Source organism: Mustelus asterias, chromosome 18, assembly GCF_964213995.1.
Source record: "Mustelus asterias chromosome 18, sMusAst1.hap1.1, whole genome shotgun sequence".
Classification (NCBI taxonomy): Eukaryota; Metazoa; Chordata; class Chondrichthyes; order Carcharhiniformes; family Triakidae; genus Mustelus; species Mustelus asterias.
In genome coordinates this window covers 13293410-13314127 of record NC_135818.1, presented here as the reverse complement: position 1 = coordinate 13314127, position 20718 = coordinate 13293410, and the positions used below count along the sequence as shown (strand labels likewise).

General features: G+C 41.2%; 1 protein-coding gene across 4 annotated transcripts in view; it reads right to left on the bottom strand.

Annotated features, from left to right (window-relative positions):
• Positions 1-20718, bottom strand: part of pcnx1 (pecanex 1) — a 273657-nt gene that overhangs the window by 170349 nt on the left and 82590 nt on the right. For all 4 annotated transcript variants that reach the window (XM_078233420.1, XM_078233421.1, XM_078233423.1 and 1 more), the window contains exons 3-4: positions 18786-18891; positions 2285-2324 (exon numbers count right to left, since the gene is read on the bottom strand). In XM_078233420.1, the coding sequence (XP_078089546.1) occupies positions 2285-2324; positions 18786-18891 (146 nt within the window). The remainder of the gene's footprint in view (positions 1-2284; positions 2325-18785; positions 18892-20718) is intronic.

Genomic DNA, 20718 nt, shown 5'->3' with positions numbered 1-20718 from the left:
CGAACCCAGGTCCCAGGAGCTGTGAAGCAGCAGTGCTAACCACTGTGCTACCGTGCCACCTACTTCAATGAAATTCCTTTTGGTGACGGATCATTTTTAAACAAATTGAATGATTTTGAATTTGTGTTTAGGACTTCAGAAGGTAAAGAAAGGTCAACAACTTTAGATTTCCTTCAGAATAATGCCACAAGTGGAACCCAACAGTGCAGGACCTGACCAGATCCTCAACAATCCTCAACACTACCCACTTCCACCCTCACTGCAGAACCTATCTAGGCCCTTACCCAACCCTTCTATGACTCATGGTACCTCCAGGTTTAATTTCCCCAAATCCTCCAAAACAATCTCCCAAGCTCTGGTTTACATCAATTCCAATTTATCCAAAACGCCTCTGGCCCATCCTATCATGGGTTAAGCCATCTGCCATTCTTCACTGTCTATCTTCTCCCTTGCTGCATTTCTTTTTCACTGATTACATCCTTTCATGGTCCCATTCTGCTCTATTTCTGCAGTCACCTTCCAGTTCTATTTTCTAGCCCATGTCCTTCGGTTTTCTGACATTGGTCTCCTGAGCATCTCCCATCTCCTCTCCATTTCACAATTTCAGCTGTCTTAAAAGCAACTCTCAAGATATCTTTCCCCAACCCCTTTGTCTTGCTATCACTATTACCTTCAAAAGCCTCAATATCTCTAACCACACTTACCATCATTTCTCCTAGCTCTGTTATTGCTTGGTATTCACTTATGCTCTGTGAACTAAGTTGGCACATTTATTCTGTACTTAGTATAGAAATTGAGTGCTAATGAAAAGGGAGACATGCTGTTGAAGCTTTCATCTTGCACTCATCAGGACTAAAGGGTGCAGATTAGTTGGTAAGTCAGCTCTAATTAGTCATAGTGTTGCCAAGGAGAATGCACCAGTGAACTATTGTTCCCATGCCTTTGTTTAATTAAAAAAAGGCACAATGCTCTATCTGCTTGCAGAGGACAGGCCTTACATAAGAATACATGTAGCTTCTAGCAAACTTAAGTGAGCCACAGTGTGAGTGCAATTAATAATCTTAATCGGTTGTCAGTGTAACTCTTAGCATGCTCGAGATTATTCAGCAAATTCTGCCCAATCGCGGAATCACATCTAACTTTAGACATTATGTTCTGAGTTTTGCACACATGGGCTGGTTGAGTATGGTCAGTACTATGTCTATTACAAATATTCGAAGGGCCACACTGCTTGATACGATTTGCCAGTCATTGGGAGATATGGTTTATGTAGCTGGCATCAAGCCAGCACTGAAATTCATATTCACGTTATTTATTTATGTGGCAGGCAGGATGTCTTTTGGGTTTGACGGCATAATTCTATTAGTGGAAAATACCACTCCTGTTGCGACTACATAATGGCAAGGTGAAACTGTTGGCTTCACCTGTTGCTCAAATGTTTGAGATACGTTACCCTTCTACAGCTGAAGAAGAGTCATACGGACTCAAAACATTAACTGTGTTTCTCTATCCACAGTTGCTGCTCAGTTTTTCCAGCATTTTGTGTCTTTATTTCAGATTTCCAGCATCCACAGTATTTGGCTTTTATAATTAAAAACTCCTATCAATTGAAACCAAGGGTTTGAATTCCATCAGGTATTTTGCGAGTGCAAAACTCCATTGCATAGTACTTTAATAGTCAATTTGCTTAAAATTTAGAAAGAGAAAAAAAAAAAATCACAAAATAATGGTAAACCAAAGGAAACTGTACTTCCAAAGATTAAGAGTAAACAGAGTGGTGTTTGTTGAAAGCCTGCACGCAAAACTTTTCCATTCCCACTGAGAACACAATTCAGGAAGCAGGCCTCGGTGTCAAAATGCCTTTAGGGATTCAGAGACCAATCACATAGGCTCACATTCTGCCTGCTCCTAAATATACCGAGTTCAGAGCAGTAGTCCAATGCTAAATATAAGCAGCATTGAAAGTTCTCCCTCTCACAGTTACCATTTCCTTACAGTCTTTTACTTTAAACTGCTGTTAAAATTAATGCAACAAAGCATTTGGTTTATGGTTCCAGTTGTTGCTCACATCTTGGAAAAGGGGTCAAAGTAACTTACAAATTCACAGAATCAAAGATTCAAAATGCTTATTTTAGGTCGCTGACTAGCACGGCATCAGTATTGCGTAAGCAAACTATCAAGCATTACTTTAGTACAATTCAGTAAGGAATTTAATTCTGGAACACACGGACCTACTAGATAATGTTTTAAAAAACCTCTACTCATTAGATGGCAGATCTCATACCTCTGACACTTGATGTTGCTCCCAGGTGAGGCTGCATAACCTGTTAACAAAAAGGATTGGAAATAATTAAAAAGGCATAAGCTTCATAATTCAGGTTTGTTGTTGTACATCCAAATCAATGTGCAAGAATAACACACTTCAGCTTAAATGCTAAAAATAAATCCAAGGTTGCAAAGAACATTTCCTGGATGGAGGTAAACGTACATTTTAAACTAAAACTCAAAGCCATGCATTCTTCTAATTACAGGGATTGATCCCACATATTCTACAAAGGTTTGCTCTTGAAGCTGTTCTGGAATTTACTGTGTTTATTTTGAGTATTCTCTATGCATGTTGAAAAATTGTGCTATGCATCAGTGCCCTTCCTACCCTGCCCCTCAATCTTTAGCACCAGATTCAAACATTCCCAGTGCAGCCCCATCTACATGAAATTGGCATTTCCCACACTCAAATATCTTGCTCATATGCACACCCTAATGTCAGAAATGATCTGGCATCCTTAGTCTAAGACAAAAACTGGCCTGGATCAGTGATAAACAAATACACTAATCATTCGTTACACTTTCCCACAGAAGGTCTGTGGGCTTTTACACTGAAACTTGTAGTGATTAAAAATCAATTTCAGTGCAGCACCCCTCCACAGGGGATCTTTGACCTATAAACAGAGAAAGTGCCTTAATCAGACTGAAGTAGTCTTATTGAAGTACACAAAGTCTGAGCAAGGAAGTGTATGCTTGAATATTCAATTGAATGACAAATCTAATATAAAAAGTGAAAAAAGGAAAGAAAAGTGTAAAAAGTAATAAAGAGAATGTTAAATTTTTCTTAAAGTTTCCAACAAATTAAAATCTTAAGAAACAAGCCCCATATTTATAAAAAATAATTTTCAGTGCCAGGAAGGTTGCTTTGCAGTAACTAAAACTTAGCACACTTAAGACGAGAATGGATTTTTCCAGCAATTTTAGTAGATACTTATTATATAGGCACAGCAACTTTATGTCCTTTCAATGCTAAGTCTATAGTTGTGATACCATTATAGCTGGAAAACCCTGTCAACTATTTCCAATTTCCACATTTAACTGAACACCTGAGATGATCAGAGATTGCTGTCCGATTTGTGCTTCACGAATAAGAGTACTAAATGACTTACCGTTATTTTTACTGCAAAGTCCAGGCCAAAGTATACTTCCTAAACTATACATGCCACAATGCCAGCATGTGCTGGAGTCAGAGTGCAAACAGCTGCCTGGAACCCAAAACCTCTGTCAATATCATGAAACAAACGAAGAATCATAGAATCCCTACAGTCCAGAAGGAGGCCATTCTGCACCGACCACAATCCCACCCAGGCCCTATCCCCATAACCCCATGCATTTACCCTAGCTAGTCCCCCTGACACTAAGAGGCAATTTAGAATAGCCAATCCACCTAACCCGCAAATCTTTGGACTGTGAGAGGAAACCGGAGCACCCGGAGGAATCCCACGCAGACACGGGGAGAATGTGCAAATTCCACACAGACAGTGACCGAAGCCTGAAATCGCATCCGGGTCCCTGGCGCTGTGAGGCAGCAGTGCTAACCACTGTGCCACCCACGAATATAGTGAACAGATACACCGCCAAGAAGACACTAGAACAGATGGACTCACTAAGTCTTTTTCATTATTGAACAGTTCATTCATCTTGGTGATTAAGTACTACTTCATAGTTGTAATTTTTACATGTGATTCAGTCCCTTGAGTCTGTTCCTTCATTGAATAAGGTCCTGGCTGATCTTATAGCAACTGCAAACCAGAATCTCACCAACCCCCGATAACCTATCTCATGCTTGCTTACCAAGAATCTGTCCACCTCTACCTCAAAAATATTCAAAGTCTCTGCTTCCACCATCTTTTCAGGAAGTGAGTTCCGAAGACTCACGGCCCTGAGAGAAAAAAATTCTCCTTCTTCTGTTTTAAATGGGAGATCCCTTATTTTTAAAGTGTCCACTGGGTCTAGATTTTTCCACAAGAGGAAAAATCCTCTCCACGTCCACCCTGTTACAACCCCTCAGGATCTTAAATGTTTCAATCAAGTCACCTCCATATCTTCTACACTCCAGCGGATACAAGCTTAGCCTGTCAAACCTTTCCTCATAAAACAGCCCATTCATTTCAGGTATTAATCTGGTAAACCTTCTCTGGACGGCTTCTAACACTCCCAACTGCTTCCAATTTTAATTAAAGCTATGTGGATAGGGAAGCAAAAAAGATTGAAGAGTCTGGAACACAGAGTAAAACCAGATCATAAGCTTTAAACAACATTATGGGTACCAGGGTCATGGCATGTAAATCAATTTTTGAGGCCTCCATAATATTTCCAAAAACTGGGGGTTGGCTTATACACTCAGTCTAAAATGTGAACTATTGCCATGGGTTTTGGTGGTTGCCATTTTGAAATGTGAATAAAAAACATATCACTGGCAATTCAAATTAATTTGATGTTGCATAGTTTATTGAATAAATTGTACCTTTAACCACAATCAAAGTGTTTTAAAACAAGTCATATTCATTGCTTTCGGCTTCCAAAACACAGAGTATATTGAATTCATTCTGAGCCACTTTGGTCATGGAATTTTCCTAAGGATTCCACTCTGGATCAGATTTGGTGCTTTCACTTCCAGAATAATCCCCCCACAACAAATCATCTTCCTCTCCATCCAATGAAATGGATATTTCTTTCTTGAATGAGCTGATGACATTTAGTACACCAATAGCCCATGACTTGATAATGAAATCACACAAAACATCAAGCGAGGCTACACGCATATTTCCAACTTTTGTGACAATTATGAATTCCTGTCTATTCCATTTGGAGTGAACATGATCCTTGAGTGGTTTGTTGAGGTGCTCATCTGAAGGTTGAACTACAGATGATAGACCTCCTGGTTTAACTGCAATGGAATACTGTGAACAGTACTGCACAGTTTAGGTACAGTGTAAATCTCTCTCAAACTAAAAATAATCCCACCAATATTACTTCTCTCCTGCCTCATGGTCTCTGTCAAAAGGTAAGTCACCTGACTATCAACATGCTGAATTTCAAATGGCTTTCGGTCAAAGGTTGCGATCATTGGGAATGAATTGAGACTGCCTCTGTCTCATTTCATCCAGAATTCTTACAGCTAAAGGGACACAGGTGACTTTCATCCCACCAGTTTAGGCTTCAAAATCCATTCATACCATTGACAACAACAGAAACATCAACACATATAAAAAGCAATTGGAAAATTAAGCTAAGAGCTGAAAACAAAACTGCTTTGAAAATTCTAAGCTCAAGGCTTTGAGGAGAAAATGTTTCCCAAAATATTCCTAAAACTAGGAATTTGGGTCCCCTACAATTATGGAGAAAATCTGAAGACAAATGAAGAACAAAGTGAGATATGGGAAAGGGGAGGCACAAGGATGGAAAAGGAGCGAAGTAGAGGTAACATGCATTATACTATATTGCAAAATAAGATCAAATATAATAAATGCAGGAAGAAGATTAATCAACATCAACCTTTCCTTTTGAAAAAAAAATGCTGTGGAAGCTTTATAGTTGGGAGTTTTAAGAAAGATAAAAGCAACAAGAATCCTTGGCATATGAACTGCACTAAAAGCTGCTTTGGCAACATCGAGAAACTAGCCATCAGTGGGCAAAAATCTGTCTCAGTGTAAAAGTTTTTTAAACTTTATTTATTAATGTCACAAGTAGGCTTACCTTAACACTGCATTGAAGTTATTGTGAAAGTCCCCAGGTCGCCACATTCTGGTGCCTGTTTGGGTACACTGAGGGAGAATTTAGCATGGCCAATGCACCCTAACCAACACGTCTTTCAGACTGTGGAAGGAAACCGGAGCATGCGGAGGAAACCCATGCAGACATGTGGAGAACGTGCAGATTCCACACAGACGTTAATGACAAGTGAAAACTCATAGGAATCTCATATGCATCCCCCGTGGTTTACACAGTTCAGAATACGGAAGGATATTTATTGTATTTTGGTTGGTTTGACCAGGTGATAAATATAAAGGAAATTGGCACTGAAAGAGGTCTGGACAAATAAAACAGATGGATCATGGAATGACAGTTACACTGTTCGATACATAAAAGTATTGCCTTGTATTTGAAAAAGAAAACATTAAATATGAAGGATCAAATGGATGAGTCCCATTTCAAATGGAACTGTTCCATTGGCAAAACGGCAAATGCAGAAGCGTTCAGTTCACTGGGCTACTTACCAAGGCTGAAATCAGCTGGAAGCTACTTAAAAATTCCATTGAAAGGGTTTTTTTTTAATGCAATAAAGCTCATTGGTGTAACCACATTCTTTGCTGGAATTTTGAGGCACACATACCTTTGAAAGAACCATGACACATTGAAAAAGTTCAAAGAAGACACATGGCATGCTAGAGTACTGAGTACAGTTCTCATCACCCCATTACAGGAAGGATGTGATCATACAAGAGATTTATGAAGACATTGCCAATGACAGAGAATTTTAACTACGTGGAAACATTGGATAGACTGGGTTGTTTTCTTTGGGGAAGAGAGGAAGTGAGGGGAGATTTAATTGAGATGTATAAAATTATAAGGGGCCTGGATAGAATGGAGAGAAGGCCTTACTACCGCCCAGTAGAGGGATCAATAACCAGGGTTATTTCTTGAGAGTAACTGATAGAAGATTAAAGGGAGGTGAAGGAGAAATGTTTTCATCCAAAGGTGGAGGTCTGGAGTTCACTAAAAGGATGGTGGAGACAGAAACACCCACAGCATCTAAAAAGTATTATGCATTCTTTTGCACTTGAGGAAAAAGTAGTAGGAAATAAGATCCCGTCTTTAAAATGATACAAGGTTCACACAATACAGATGTAAGCAGGTCATACAAGTTCAGGTGTTATCACATATAATAGCACATCCCAAAACTAGAATTGGATTAAAATGGTTTCCATCTCTCCTACAGGACGATAAATGATAAGGCAGACAGAGACGAGAGAGGCAATTTAGACAAATTGATCCTGTATTTAGCTTGTATCCTATACAGAATTTAAAAAATAGAAACTCAGAACAGTTGACAAATAACTTTAGAATCTTAAATGTCATAATCTTCCACAACTGTCCTGATTCAGGAATTGTCTCCTTGAATTGGAAAACTGCTAATATTATTCATCATTTTAAAAAGGTAGGTGCGATAAACTAGAAAATTAGCAGCCTGCAAATCTAACATTGGTTGTAGGGAAATTACTAAAATCTGTTAATAGGGACAACATGACTAAGCAGTTGAATAATTGTAAACTCAGACGGAGCCAACATGAATTTGTCAAGTGTAAGTAATGTCTATCAAATTTTTTAACTACATGGTGGATAAGAATGTGTCTGGCTCTTGTTCTTAAGTTTGCTACATCTTGTTGCAATCCCTCCCAGTATAACATTTAACACATTTTCCCTCTCTTTAGATCTGATAAAGAGTCAAATGGACTCGAAACATTAACTCTGTTTTCTTTCCCTACAGATGCTACCAGACTTGCTGTGTCCTTCCAGCATTCTGTGTTTTTGTTTCCGATTCCAGCATCTGGAGTATTTTGCTTATTCTAGAGGTTATTTATGTGGCTTCCGGAAGAAATTTGGTAGTCCGGCAAGGAAATGGTTATGAAAAACTGACTGGGGAGCAAACTATTGACACGGGTAAGGAATTGGTTAGGAGCTAAGAAACAGCATAGGAATAACATCCAGGTACTCAAATTGGCAGATTAGACCACAGATATTCCCCAGACATCTATACTGGGGCCTTGGCATTTCATTATGTTTCTAAAGGATAATAAAATAAAAAATGTAATTGGAAACAGAAAGCTTAAAAGGAGGACTGATAAATGGGCAACACTGTGATAGATGGACTTCAAGTCTGAGGTTGTCCACTTCAGACCCAAGGAAGATAGATCAGAGCATTTCCTAAATAGTGAAAATCTGGAGATTTAGAAGTCCAAATACAGAAATTTAGTAAAATTTAGTGGGTAGGTACAAAAATAACTAAACTGGCTAATTTAGTTTTAATTTACTTGTTCTTAAGTTTTGCTACATCTTTGTTGCAATCTCTCCCAGCTCCCACTAATCACTAGTCCAACTATTTCAACCCCATTTATACAGTATACAATCGAACACATTTTTCCCTCGCTTTAGTTCTGAAAAACAGTCTTGTGGGCTTGAAATGTTAACTCTGTTTTCTCTCCCTATGGATGCTGCCAGACCAACTGAGTTTTTCCAGCTTTCTCCAATTTTGTTTCAGATTCTGGCATCTGCAGTATTTTACTTTTACGTTGGGCTAATTTAATGTTGATCTTTATCTCAAGTGGTTGGAATTCAAAAGGGCTGAAAGTTAAGTTGCATAAAGCTGAGCCATGACTCCATTTATAGTACTGAGTTCAGTTCTGGTTACCAAACCTTAGGAAGAATATATTGGCCTTGCAGGGGCTGCAGTGCAGAATTATCAGAAAATTACCTGGACTAAAAGGGTTAAATTATGACAACAGGTTGCATAATAGAGGCCTGCCTCCTTGCTTTACCCTATGCTTCATATGGAGTAGTGCCCCTCAAGCAATAACACCAACTGTCTATCTCTCTCTAATGGAGAGAGATGTTTATGGTCCTTTGAGGGCCACAACTAATTACTTTACCTAGGTGCATAAACTCAACTTGTACTCGTATGAAGAGGTTTAAAGTTTTATTTTCTAGTCACAAGTAAGGCTTACATTAACACTGCAATGAAGTTACTGTGAAATTCCCCGCGTTGCCACACTCTGGTGCCTGCTCGGGTTGAATAGATAATTTCCCTTCTGGCATAACCATAAAATGCAAGTTTCTGCCATTAAAGGGTTGATATCAGAAAGCACTTTTACAACAATGTTGTGGAAATCTGGAAATTTCTCACCCATAAAGCTGTTCAGTCTAGCTTAACTGGAAACTTCAAAAAAGAGATCTAAACATTTTTGTGAGGCTAAAGGATTAAGGATGATAAAACCAAGCCAGGTAGATGGAATAAAGATACAGGTCAGCCATGACCTAACTGAAGAATGGGACTAGCTCAAGAAGTTCCTATGAAACCAACAGCCCCAAAAAAGCTGGCAATTCCAAGAACAAGTTACAGTTGGAAAATAGTTGAGAGTATAAATCTATATCCAAAGGCAATGCTGAAAGGTGATTTTCTTTACTGCATTGTAGGACATTAATATCTTGGGATCACATTCCACAATTTAATTTGTTTTACTGTGAAAACTAGAACATAATAGCCTCACAGATGACAGGAAAAACCGGAAAATAGTATCAAAGAATCATAGAATCCCTATAGTACAGAAGGAGGCCATTCGGTCCATCGAGTTTGTAATGACAACAATCCCACCCAGGCCCTATTTAGGCCCCACACATTTACCCTGCTAATCCCCCTGACGCTAAGGGGCAATTTACCACGGCCAATTCACCTAACCCACACATCTTTGGACTGTGGGAGGAAATCAGAGCACCCGGAGGAAACCCACGCAGACATGGGGAGAATGTGCAAACTCCACACAGAATGCGACCAAGGCTGGAATTGAACCTGGGTTCCTGGCACTGTGAGGCAGCAGTGCTAACCACCATGCCACCCTAGGCCTTGATCTTATGACTTCAGCTGGAACTAACCCAATATTTAAATAATTGTATTATTAGAGGAACAAGCCTTAAGTGCACAATATAATTTTTGCTGTGGCTGATCTAGAAATTTTGAGGATGGTGGTGCAAAATATTTTTTAATGTGAATCTGGGGCACAGTGAAAGATCCACTCACATTACGATTCAAAGGAGCGAAACTTAGTGAAGCAAACTGCATAGATAGAAGACTAGCACAATGTAAAAGGGCAAATTCCAGAATAAGGAATCTTGCTGTATTTCTTAAATTAACACTGATTAAAGTTGTGCCAGTAGCACAGAAAATGAAATAAGCTATCTTCAACATCCATGGCAAACTTTAAACAAAATGCAGAATATTGGCCCAAGTTTGCTGCTTAAGATTTCGATAGGCAAGTACAATTTGAATTATTTGAATAGAAACAATGTGTAGAGATACAGAGAAAAGACAGGGAAATAGCACCATATCATGATTGCTTGTTTGGAGAGCCCGTGCAGGCACAATGGGCCATATGGTTTCGTTCTGTGGCATAACAATTCTGTGATTAGAACAAAGAACAAAGAAAATTACAGCACAGGAACGGGCCCTTCGGCACTCCAATCGTGGACCGATCAAGCTGCCCGAATGAACTAAAACCTCTTACCCTCCCTGGGACCATACCCCTCTATTCCCATCCTATTCATGTATTTGTCAAGACACCCCTTAAAAGTCACTATCGTATCTACTTCCACTACCGCCCTGGCAGCGAATTCCAGGCACCCACCACCTTGTGTGTAAAAAACTTACCTCGCACATATCCTTTAAACCTTGCACCTTAAACCTATGCGCCCTAGTAATTGACTCTTCCATCCTGGGAAAAAGCTTCTGACTATCCACTCTGCCCATACTCCTCATAATCTTGTAGATTTCTATCAGGTTGCCCCTCAACCTCCGTTGTTCCAGTGAGAACAAACTAAATTTCTCCAACCTCTCCTCATAGCTTTTGGGGTACACACTGGCAAGAAGTCCTGACAATGCATATTCATTCATTGAGCTGTTGACACAATTTACCACAGCCACACCCCATGTGGCTAGGAACAAGAGCATGACGATCGTGTTTAATGAAATAAACAATTCAGCCTACCAACTGATATGGTTATTTTAAATAAGTTTTTTTTAATGTCACTATGATAGCAAATAAGGGATGAAGAGCAGAATTCAGTAAAGATCCTTGGTGTGTTAGGGACCTGTATGTGCACTGCAACGACAAACGGCAAAATCAAATGAACACATCTTTCCGGAGTTTGCAGCTGTAACAATGGCAAAAACAGACAGAACTTGCTGAGATTACAACTGCAAAACTGTCAAAAACCTTTGGCATCTGTGCATATGCAATTAAATGTGGAAATGCGGAACTTGCTGACAGTGATTCTCGACCTCTGCAAAGGGGTGAAGTCCCCACAGATAGAAACCTTTGCCATTCACTTGAACTGATAAGAACATGTATAATAAGTATAATAAGTGCCCTAATGCCAGTGGGAAACTCCCAAAATAGTACACCTTATTGAACTCAGTGTAGGTGGGTTTTTACCAGTGTACAAAGTCATAATTATTGTTCAACAACCACAGTGCCCTGAACAACTAATTTTATATTTGAGGAATGTAAAATGTTTCCATTATAACAAAATAATATTTTTAATCTGTAATTTTTGCCTCACATTTATGAGATTTCAGCTTGCACCTTCATCCCTAATCTTTCTTTTGTTCTCTATAAAGAAGTAAAGGACGGGTACTGCATTTGACTTCATGGTTTGCTGTGTGTGAGAATTATTTAATGTGATTGGCTTGCTTGGTGACATCAGCGTCCAGCAACAAAGAAGGTCCCCTATAGCTGATGCCAGATTTAAATCAACTTCAGGAAAGGGGGGATGGAATAGATCCATGCCGCAGAGATTACTAGATCTTTGTGGAGAGCTTTCTTCCAGGTCGGTAATGAACACTACCACATTGCTGTTGACCACAAAATCCAGGCCATCATAACCCAAAATTCTGAGATCTATACACAGCTTTTTGGGGCGGCACGGTTGCACAGTGATTTGCACTGCTGCTTCACAGCTCCAGGGACCTGGGTTCGATTCCCGGCTTGGGTCACTGTCTGTGTGGAGTTTGCACATTCTCCTCGTGTCTGCGTGGGTTTCCTCCAGGTGCTCTGGTTTCCTCCCACAGTCCAAAGATGTGCGGGTTAGGTTGATTGGCCATGCTAAAAAAATTGTCCCTCAGTGTCCTGAGATGCATAGGTTAGAGGGATTAGTGGGTAAAATATGTAGGGAAATGGGGGTAGGGCCTGGGTGGGATTGTGGTCGGTGCAGACTCGATGGGTCGAATGGCCTCTTTCTGTACTATAGGGTTTCTATGTTTCTATGATTCTATGACAGCTCTGGTATGGGTTCGATGGACGAAATATGGCTTAATTCTGTGCCCTATGGCCTCCTTGATTCGTTCTCAGCCAGAAAAACAACTATCTGTAATACAATGTCACAGGTAACAAGCATCACTTTTTCCTGTCCTGGTAGAATGCTGTGAGATAATTTCATCTATATCCCTTTTGACGGTTATGACAAAATTATTGTTATCACAACACAAGTTCCATTGTGTCAAGAGCTGGCACGAGTTTTATATTTCTCATGCCACATTTGCTCCTTTGGATTGTACTGGGCTATACCTGATAAAATTTCTACTCATTGACATTGGGTAACCTCATAATATATGGTATATTATCGCATCTGTTTGTGCACTGAAGCACAGAATTCCTTCAGCGGAGAAGGAGGCCATTCGGCTCATCAAGTTTGCACCAACTCTCCCAAAGAGCATCTTACCCAGGCCCACTCCCCTACCCTAGCCCCGTATCCCTGTGCATTTTACCATGGCAAATCCACCTAGCCTACACATTGTTAGATACTAAGGGGCAATTTAGCATGGTCAATCCACATTACCTGCACATCTTTGAACTGTGGATGGAAACCACAGCACCTTGAGTAACCCATGCAAACAAAGGGAGAATGTGCAAACTCCACAGAGACAGTCACCAAGGCTGGAATTGAACCCAGGTCCCTGGCATTGAGTGGCAGCAGTGCTAACCACGGTGCCATCGTGCCGTCCATTACTACTCCTTCCTTGTTCTAACATCCTGGCAAACCATGTCGTTTGATACCTTATGTACATCTAACAACCCCTTCTTGCGGCCACCTCCTGCCCCCAATAAGTTAATTCTTTAATGTTGGGGATTGATCTGGAGTCTCATCTGTACAGACTGCATGGTTCATATGTTTCTTCTATGCACTGGTTCTAAAACTGAACACAGTATTTAAGGTGAGATCTGGCCTCTGCACCTTAGGTTTAGCACGACATTACTGAACATACCTAAATGACTTAACAAAGCAAATCATTTTATGTTAATGAACTTGCACAAAACACGGGATTAGTGAATATATGGATAGGGTCAGAACGAAAGATTACAAGGATAATTTGAAGCATAAATGATTGAACACTGAAGAGAACACTATAATTTCAGTTCTGCTGAACCATCGAAACATCATCTATAGAATAGAACTGAAACTACCACAGCAGCTATCTCATTCCATATTTTCTGATGATATTTGCAGGTAGTGTTCCACTTTTGAAGCCTCAGCAACATTATTAAGCAACAATTCATTCTAATTTCATAACTTTTATTTTTATCTCTTGCCAAATATAAATTGGTCTGTCCTTTTTTTCTGAAATTCGGGGGAAAACAGGTTGAAATCAGCTCCAGCAAATGCCTACTTTCTTCACTCAAATTCATTAAAAGAGTTCATCAGAACGCTATGGATTTAAATCAGTAAAGCAATTTTGGAAAGGGCAAACAAGTTACCATTTTCAATCAATGAATACTTGAAACCTGTATTCACAAAGCCTAGTAAGTTGAGTGTCAAGCGTTGCATCATCGTTGCTTCGATATTACTGCAATTGGTGTGTAAAGGGGTAAGGAGATGTGTGCATCACCCAGCAACTGATGCGGCTTAAAATTCCCAGGTTTAACCCTAATTTCTGAAACAAAGGAACAGATATGGGCCATTTAGCATAACCCAACCTGTTCCCCATTCATTGAGCTCATGTTTGATCTGAACCTAACTCCACACTCCCTGCTTTGCCCCATAATCCCTTGTTAACAAAAGCCTATCAATTTCAGATTTAGGGTTAATAATTGACACATCAGCAGCTACCTGTGGAAGCAAGTTAATGCTTATACCATTCAATGCATGAAGGAGCGTTTCTTAATTCCACTCTTGAAAGATCTGTCTCTAATTCTTAGGCCCTTAGTCAATCGTCGTAAAAACCAATCTGGTTCACTAATGTCATTTAGGGAAGGAAATCTACCGTCTTTACCCAGTTGGGCCTACATGTGACTCCAGAGCCACAGCAATGTGGTTGACTCTCAACTGCCCTCTGAAATGGCCGAGTGAGCCACTCAGTTGTATCACGGTTTCACCTTCTTGAAGACAACTAGGGATGGGCAATAAATTTTGGCCAGACAGCGATGCCCATGTCCCATGAATGAATAAAAACATTATTGACTTCCCATCCAGCAAGAATAATTTCTCCCTGTCTACCCTATCCGTTCCCTTCAACATGTTGAAAACTTTGATCAAATAATTCCTTAACATTCTAAATGCTAGAAGACACAACCCTAAATCTTTTAAAATCTCTCCCCCTCATATAACCCTCAGAGTCTAGGTATCAGTCTGATAAATCTACGCTGTATTCCCTCCGAGGCCAATGTATCCCCTGGAGGTGAGGAGATGATGACCATGAAACCATTGTCGATTGTCGTAAAAACCCATCTGGTTTACTAATGTTCTTTAGGGAAGGAAATATGCCGTCATTACCTGGTCTGACCTACATGTGACTCCAGACCCACAACAGCGCGGTTGACTCTCAAATGCCCTTTGAAATGGAGGGCAGTTAGGAATGGGCAATAAATGTTGTGCCAGCCAACGATGCACACGTCCCATAAATGAATAAAAACAAATTGCACGCAATACTACAGATCTGGTCTAACCAGGGTTTTATGCCGCATAATTTCTACCCCTTGTATTCTCGTCCTGCAAATATAAAGGCCAGCATGTCATCAGCCTTGTTGATTATTTTCTGCACATGGACACCTATGTCTACTTGGGCTTCCACTGTTTCTAATTTTTCACAATCTCAAAAATATTTTGTTTTAATTTTTAAGTGAAAAATAGATGACCTCACACTTGCCTACACATCCATTCTCCAAAGTTCTTCCCCTTTGTTTAACATATTAATATCTCCTTGATCTTCATTTAGCCTTCTTACAATGTTGCCTAACTTTGCGTAACCAAAAATTTGAAAACATGGTTTCCTATCCCATCATCTAAGCCAACGTTTCCTAAACTGAGGCGCCATAGGAGACATCTAGTGGTTCCACGGTAGATCCAGCCATTTTAAATTAAAAACTGTCCTTCCAGCATGTCCAAAGGTGGGTTTCACACTACACTGGCTACTGACAGGTGCACTAATCAGCCTATAAGCAGCCAATGCACTGAGAAATCTGCCTCTGATTGGACAAGCTGGATATAGTAGAAAAGTCAGTATTCAAAAACCCAGACAAGGACAACAGCGAAGAAGACTAGATGGAAGAATGAGATAGGCAGTGGTCTCAGAGGGTGGAAGCGGTCATGGAGCAATGGAGGGGAGGCAGCCACGAAACAACGGAGGGGAGGTGGGCATGAGCATCAGAGGAGGCAGCCAAGGAACAACTGAGAGGGAGGTGTGAGTGTGTGTGCGTGAGGGTGAGAACGAGGCGAGAGCGAGGCGAGAGCGAGGCGAGAGCGAGGCGAGAGCGAGGCGAGAGCGAGGCGAGAGCGAGGCGAGAGCGAGGCGAGAGCAAGAGCGAGGCGAGAGCGAGGCGAGAGCGAGGCGAGAGCGAGGCGAGAGCGAGAGCGAGAGCGAGGCGAGAGCGAGGCGAGAGCGAGGCGAGAGCGAGCGAGGCGAGAGCGAGCGAGGCGAGAGCGAGCGAGGCGAGAGCGAGCGAGGCGAGAGCGAGCGAGGCGAGAGCGAGCGAGGCGAGAGCGAGCGAGGCGAGAGCGAGCGAGAGCGAGCGAGGCGAGAGCGAGGCGAGAGCGAGAGCGAGCGAGGCGAGAGCGAGCGAGGCGAGAGCGAGGGAGGCGAGAGCGAGGGAGGCGAGAGCGAGGGAGGCGAGGGCGAGGGAGGCGAGAGCGAGGGAGGCGAGGGCGAGAGCGAGGCGAGAGCGAGGCGAGAGCGAGGCGAGAGCGAGGCGAGAGCGAGGGTTTGTAAGAGAGTGAGAAAGGTTAGAATGTGTGTAGAGAGGTGAAAGTGAGCGTGCGCGAGAGCGCGAGCGAGCGTGCGCGAGAGAGTGCGAGCGTGCGCGAGAGAGCGCGAGCGTGCGCGAGAGAGCGCGAGCGTGCGCGAGAGAGCGCGAGCGTGCGCGAGCGTGCGCGAGAGAGCGCGAGCGTGCGCGAGAGAGCACGAGCGTGCGTGAGCGTGCGCAAATGAGCGCATGTGCCCGATATGAGAATCGAGCTTGCCAGCAGCTTTCCAAATATTAAACAAACATCACTCCTCCCATTAAAAATGACTAAAAGGTATTTTGTTGAAAGTTTTTGTTGAATATTACTTTTTAATTATAATAAATGTATGTATGCAAGAAATAAAAAATACTTCTAGAAATTTGATTTTGTATCTGGAGTATCAATTGCACAAAAACAGTCAATTTTTGCGGTTGAAATCTTCAAATAGTAAGAATGTCAGGGATTCTATCAGTACGCATGAGAGGTTTAAGTGGTTCCATGGCTGAAAATGTTTGTAATGATATAAGCAATTAATAAATGGTGAATAGTTGAGGGCCCAATACAAATCACAGGACACCACAAGTCGCATCCTGCCAATTAAAGTACCTGTTATTATCCCTACACTCTGTCTCCCACTGCAGCCACTATTGTTGCAATGCAGCAAACATGGTGGGCAATTGTTCTGAAGCAAAGTCCCACAAACAACATGTGATAATGACCTGACAATCCCATGAACCAGAGTTTTGCAGCCAATTCCCTGAGTTTCAATTTCAGTTAACACAACTTCGCCAGGAGGGTAGTTATCTAGAACCTATCACAGCGATTCCCCATTTTTTGAAATTAAAGCTGTTTTGGTAAGGTTATTTTCAACAGTAGCTCAAAGTTTAAAGTTTATTTATTTGTCACAAGTAGGCTTACATTAACACTGCAATAAAGTTAATATGAAAATCCCCTCGTCGCCACACTCCTGTTTGGGTACACTGAGGAAGATTAGGTGGCCAATTCACCTAACCTGAACAGGTAGCTGAAGAACTACAAAGCACATACCTGTATTGCAATGATGACAAGCCAATAATTTTCTAAATTCAATACATAATTATACAGATTGTTATCATGATGTGTTCCTGTGCAGAATTAACACTAACAATTTTGTGGTTAAAATTATAATAAATGTATACGTGTAAGAAATGGAAAATATTTCTACAAATTTGATTTTGTATGTTTCTTTAAAGTTTAAAGTTTTTTAAAGCTTTAAAGTTTATTTATTAGCATCACAAGTACGCTTACATTAACACTGCAATGAAGTTACTGTAAAAAATGTTGGTACCTCTTGTGCAAAAACAATCTGGTTTTGTAGTTTAACTCTTCAAATAATAAGAATGTTTCTCAGGGATTCCGTCAGTACTCATCAGAGGTTAAAGTGGTTTTGTGGCTGGAAACATTTATGAAATGTTTCTAATATAATGTAATGTATACAAGACACTGGGTCTCATTTTAACACTCCAGTTGACTTGACCCTCAGGACAAGTAAATTGATTTAAGTGAATGCAGTTTCCAGACATTTCTTTTCAAATATGAAGAGACTCTAACTTAACCTCCAAAATAACTCGAATGCCAAGAGAAAAAGTTATAAATCAAGAGATGAGTCACATAGTTGTTTGGTAGTGCAGAACTTGAGTATCGCTGAAAAAAGGGACATGCCATTGAAGGTTTTCAGCTCACAATCATTGGGACAATTCACAAATTGTAAAGGGAGCAACAATTTATACTGCACAAGAAGAGAGTGCTGATTGGTTGACATGTAGCTTCTGGTTGGCATGTAGATTCTGGTTGATAGAGATGTCTCCATGGCAACGCCTCTACCAAACAAGTCCATTTGCCAACCAATCAGCACCCTTCTCATGCGGTGTAAATTGTCATTCCCTTTACTTGGTAGGCTTGAAAATTGTCCTGATGAATGCTGGCCAAAAAGCTTTGACAGCATGTCTCTCTTTTCGGCAGTACAGAAGAGTCATACTGCACATGCTTCTCTCTGCACAGATGCTGCTAGACCTGCTGAGTTTTTCCAGCACTTTTTGTTTTTGTTCCAAACCTGCAGCACTTTGCTTTTATTTTAACGAACTACTTCATTTTGGCCAGAATGACATTTTTGAGTTTCGACTCAGAGATTCTCTGGTGATATTTCAAAACTTACACAATGTACAAATTAAACTTGTAAAAGGCAATTATAAAAGTTGTTTGAAAAATGGAACAAAAAAATGTTAATACGAAATATCCTTTGATTTTGAATTTTAAGACCTTGTTTATGATATGTAGTTTGTTCAATTTACAGAATTAAATTCTTTTCATTGAAAGTTTGAGTTTGCAACAAAGCTGCTGTTGATATTTGGCTCGAAAATTCAGAACCAAAGCAAAAAAGTAGTAACAATATTAAGCAGCAGTGACTGCTCACATCAACAATATGTCAACAGTACCTGGTGGTTACTGTCCAAACCAGCGTAAGAATTGCGTGAACTGCAGCCAACTGGAGGCGTAGCTTCCCGTACAAACTCAGTCATCTCTATTCCACCTCCTGGATCACTGTAAATTAAATGCAAGCAATTGATAAATTTGAAGACACCTAAAGAAAAGTTATGCCAATATGGTTTACGTCAAGTAAAGTTTTGATCAAAACTTGTCCACAAGGCTGCAACATGCACTTCACAAAACTAGTGTTCATTTGTTTGGTGTCCAGCCAATATTTCTCCTTCAGCCAAATCACAAAAAGAGACTGTCAGGTCATTATCACATGCTGTTTGTGAGACCTTGTTAATTGTCCTCTATGTTTCACACATTATAACAGTGCCCGCACTTCAAAATTCCTTCGTGATTAGAAATTACTTTGGGATAACAGGAGGTGATGAAAGAATTTACATAAAAGCAAGTCTGCACTTCATTCCTTCCAATACTTTATTTGTTTCTATCTATTAGAAAATCCATTCTTGATCCCTCTGTCCTTGCTCATTACCATCCCATCTCCAACAGGCTACAAGATGAAGGCCTGTAAAATCTCTGGCACCAACACATCCATTCCTGATTAGCTCAATGCATTCTACGCCCGTTTTGAGCAAGAGGTCTGCGAGAGCACACCCTCCACCCCAGGAACCTCAGATGAATCCACATCCGAGGTCACCGTTGCAGATGTCAGAGCAGTCATCTTGAAAGTCAATGGAAAGCAACTGGCCCGGATGGAGTACCCGGACGAGCTCTCAGATCATGTGTGGACCAGCTGGCAGGGATATTCGCAGACATCGTCAATCTCCCTTTACAACAATCTGAGGTCCCTATCTTCTTCAAGAAGATGACCATCATCCCAGTACAAAGAAAAGCCAAGCAGCGTGCCTTAATGACTATCGCCCGGTGGCTGACATCCATCATTATGAAGTGCTTCGAAAGGTTAGCCATGGCACGAATTAATTCCGGCCTCCCAGATTGCCTGGATACACTACAGTTCGCCTACCGCCACAACAAGTCCACAGCAGATGCCATCTCCCTGGCCCTACACTCAACCCTGGAACACCCAGATAACAAAGACACCTACGTATCATCTCTTCCAACCCATCAACACTCCAATCTCCATGCTCCTCTCACTCTGGTCCCTTGTGCATCCCCAAAGACACCTATGTCAGACTCCTATTTATTGACTACAGCTCAGCCTTCAACACCATTATTCTTACAAAAAGCCCACCTCCAAACTCCATGGCCTGGGGCTGGGCTCGTCCCTCTGCGACTGGATCCTGAACTTCCTAACCCACAGCCCGCAATCAGTAAGGATGGGCAACAACACCACCCCCACGATCATCCTCAACACTGGTGCCTCACAAGGCTGTGTCCTCAGCCCCTTACTATACTCCTTATTCACCTATGACAGTGTGGCCAAATTCCATGATTTTCAAGTTTGCTGATGACACCACCATAGTGGGTCAGATCTCAAACAATGAGACATAATACAGGAAAGAGATAGAGAATCTGGTGAACTGGTGCAATGACAATCTCTCCCTCAATGTCAACAAAATGAAGGAGATTGTCATCGACTTCAGGAAGCGTAGAGGAGAACATGCCCCTGTCTACATCAATGGGGACGAAGTAAAAATGGTCGGGAGCTTCAAGGTTCAGGTGTCCAGGTCACCATCAACCTATCCTGGACCCCCCCCCCCCCGGCCAACACTATAGTTAAGAAAGCCCACCAACGCCTCTACTTTCTCAGAAGGCTAGGGAAATTTGGCATGTCCACTACGACTCTCATCAACCTTTACAGATGCACCATAGAAAACATTCTTTCTGACTGTATCACAGCTTGGTATGGCTCCTGCTCTGTCCAAGACTGCAAGGAACTACAAAGGGTCATGAACAAAACCCAGTACTAGC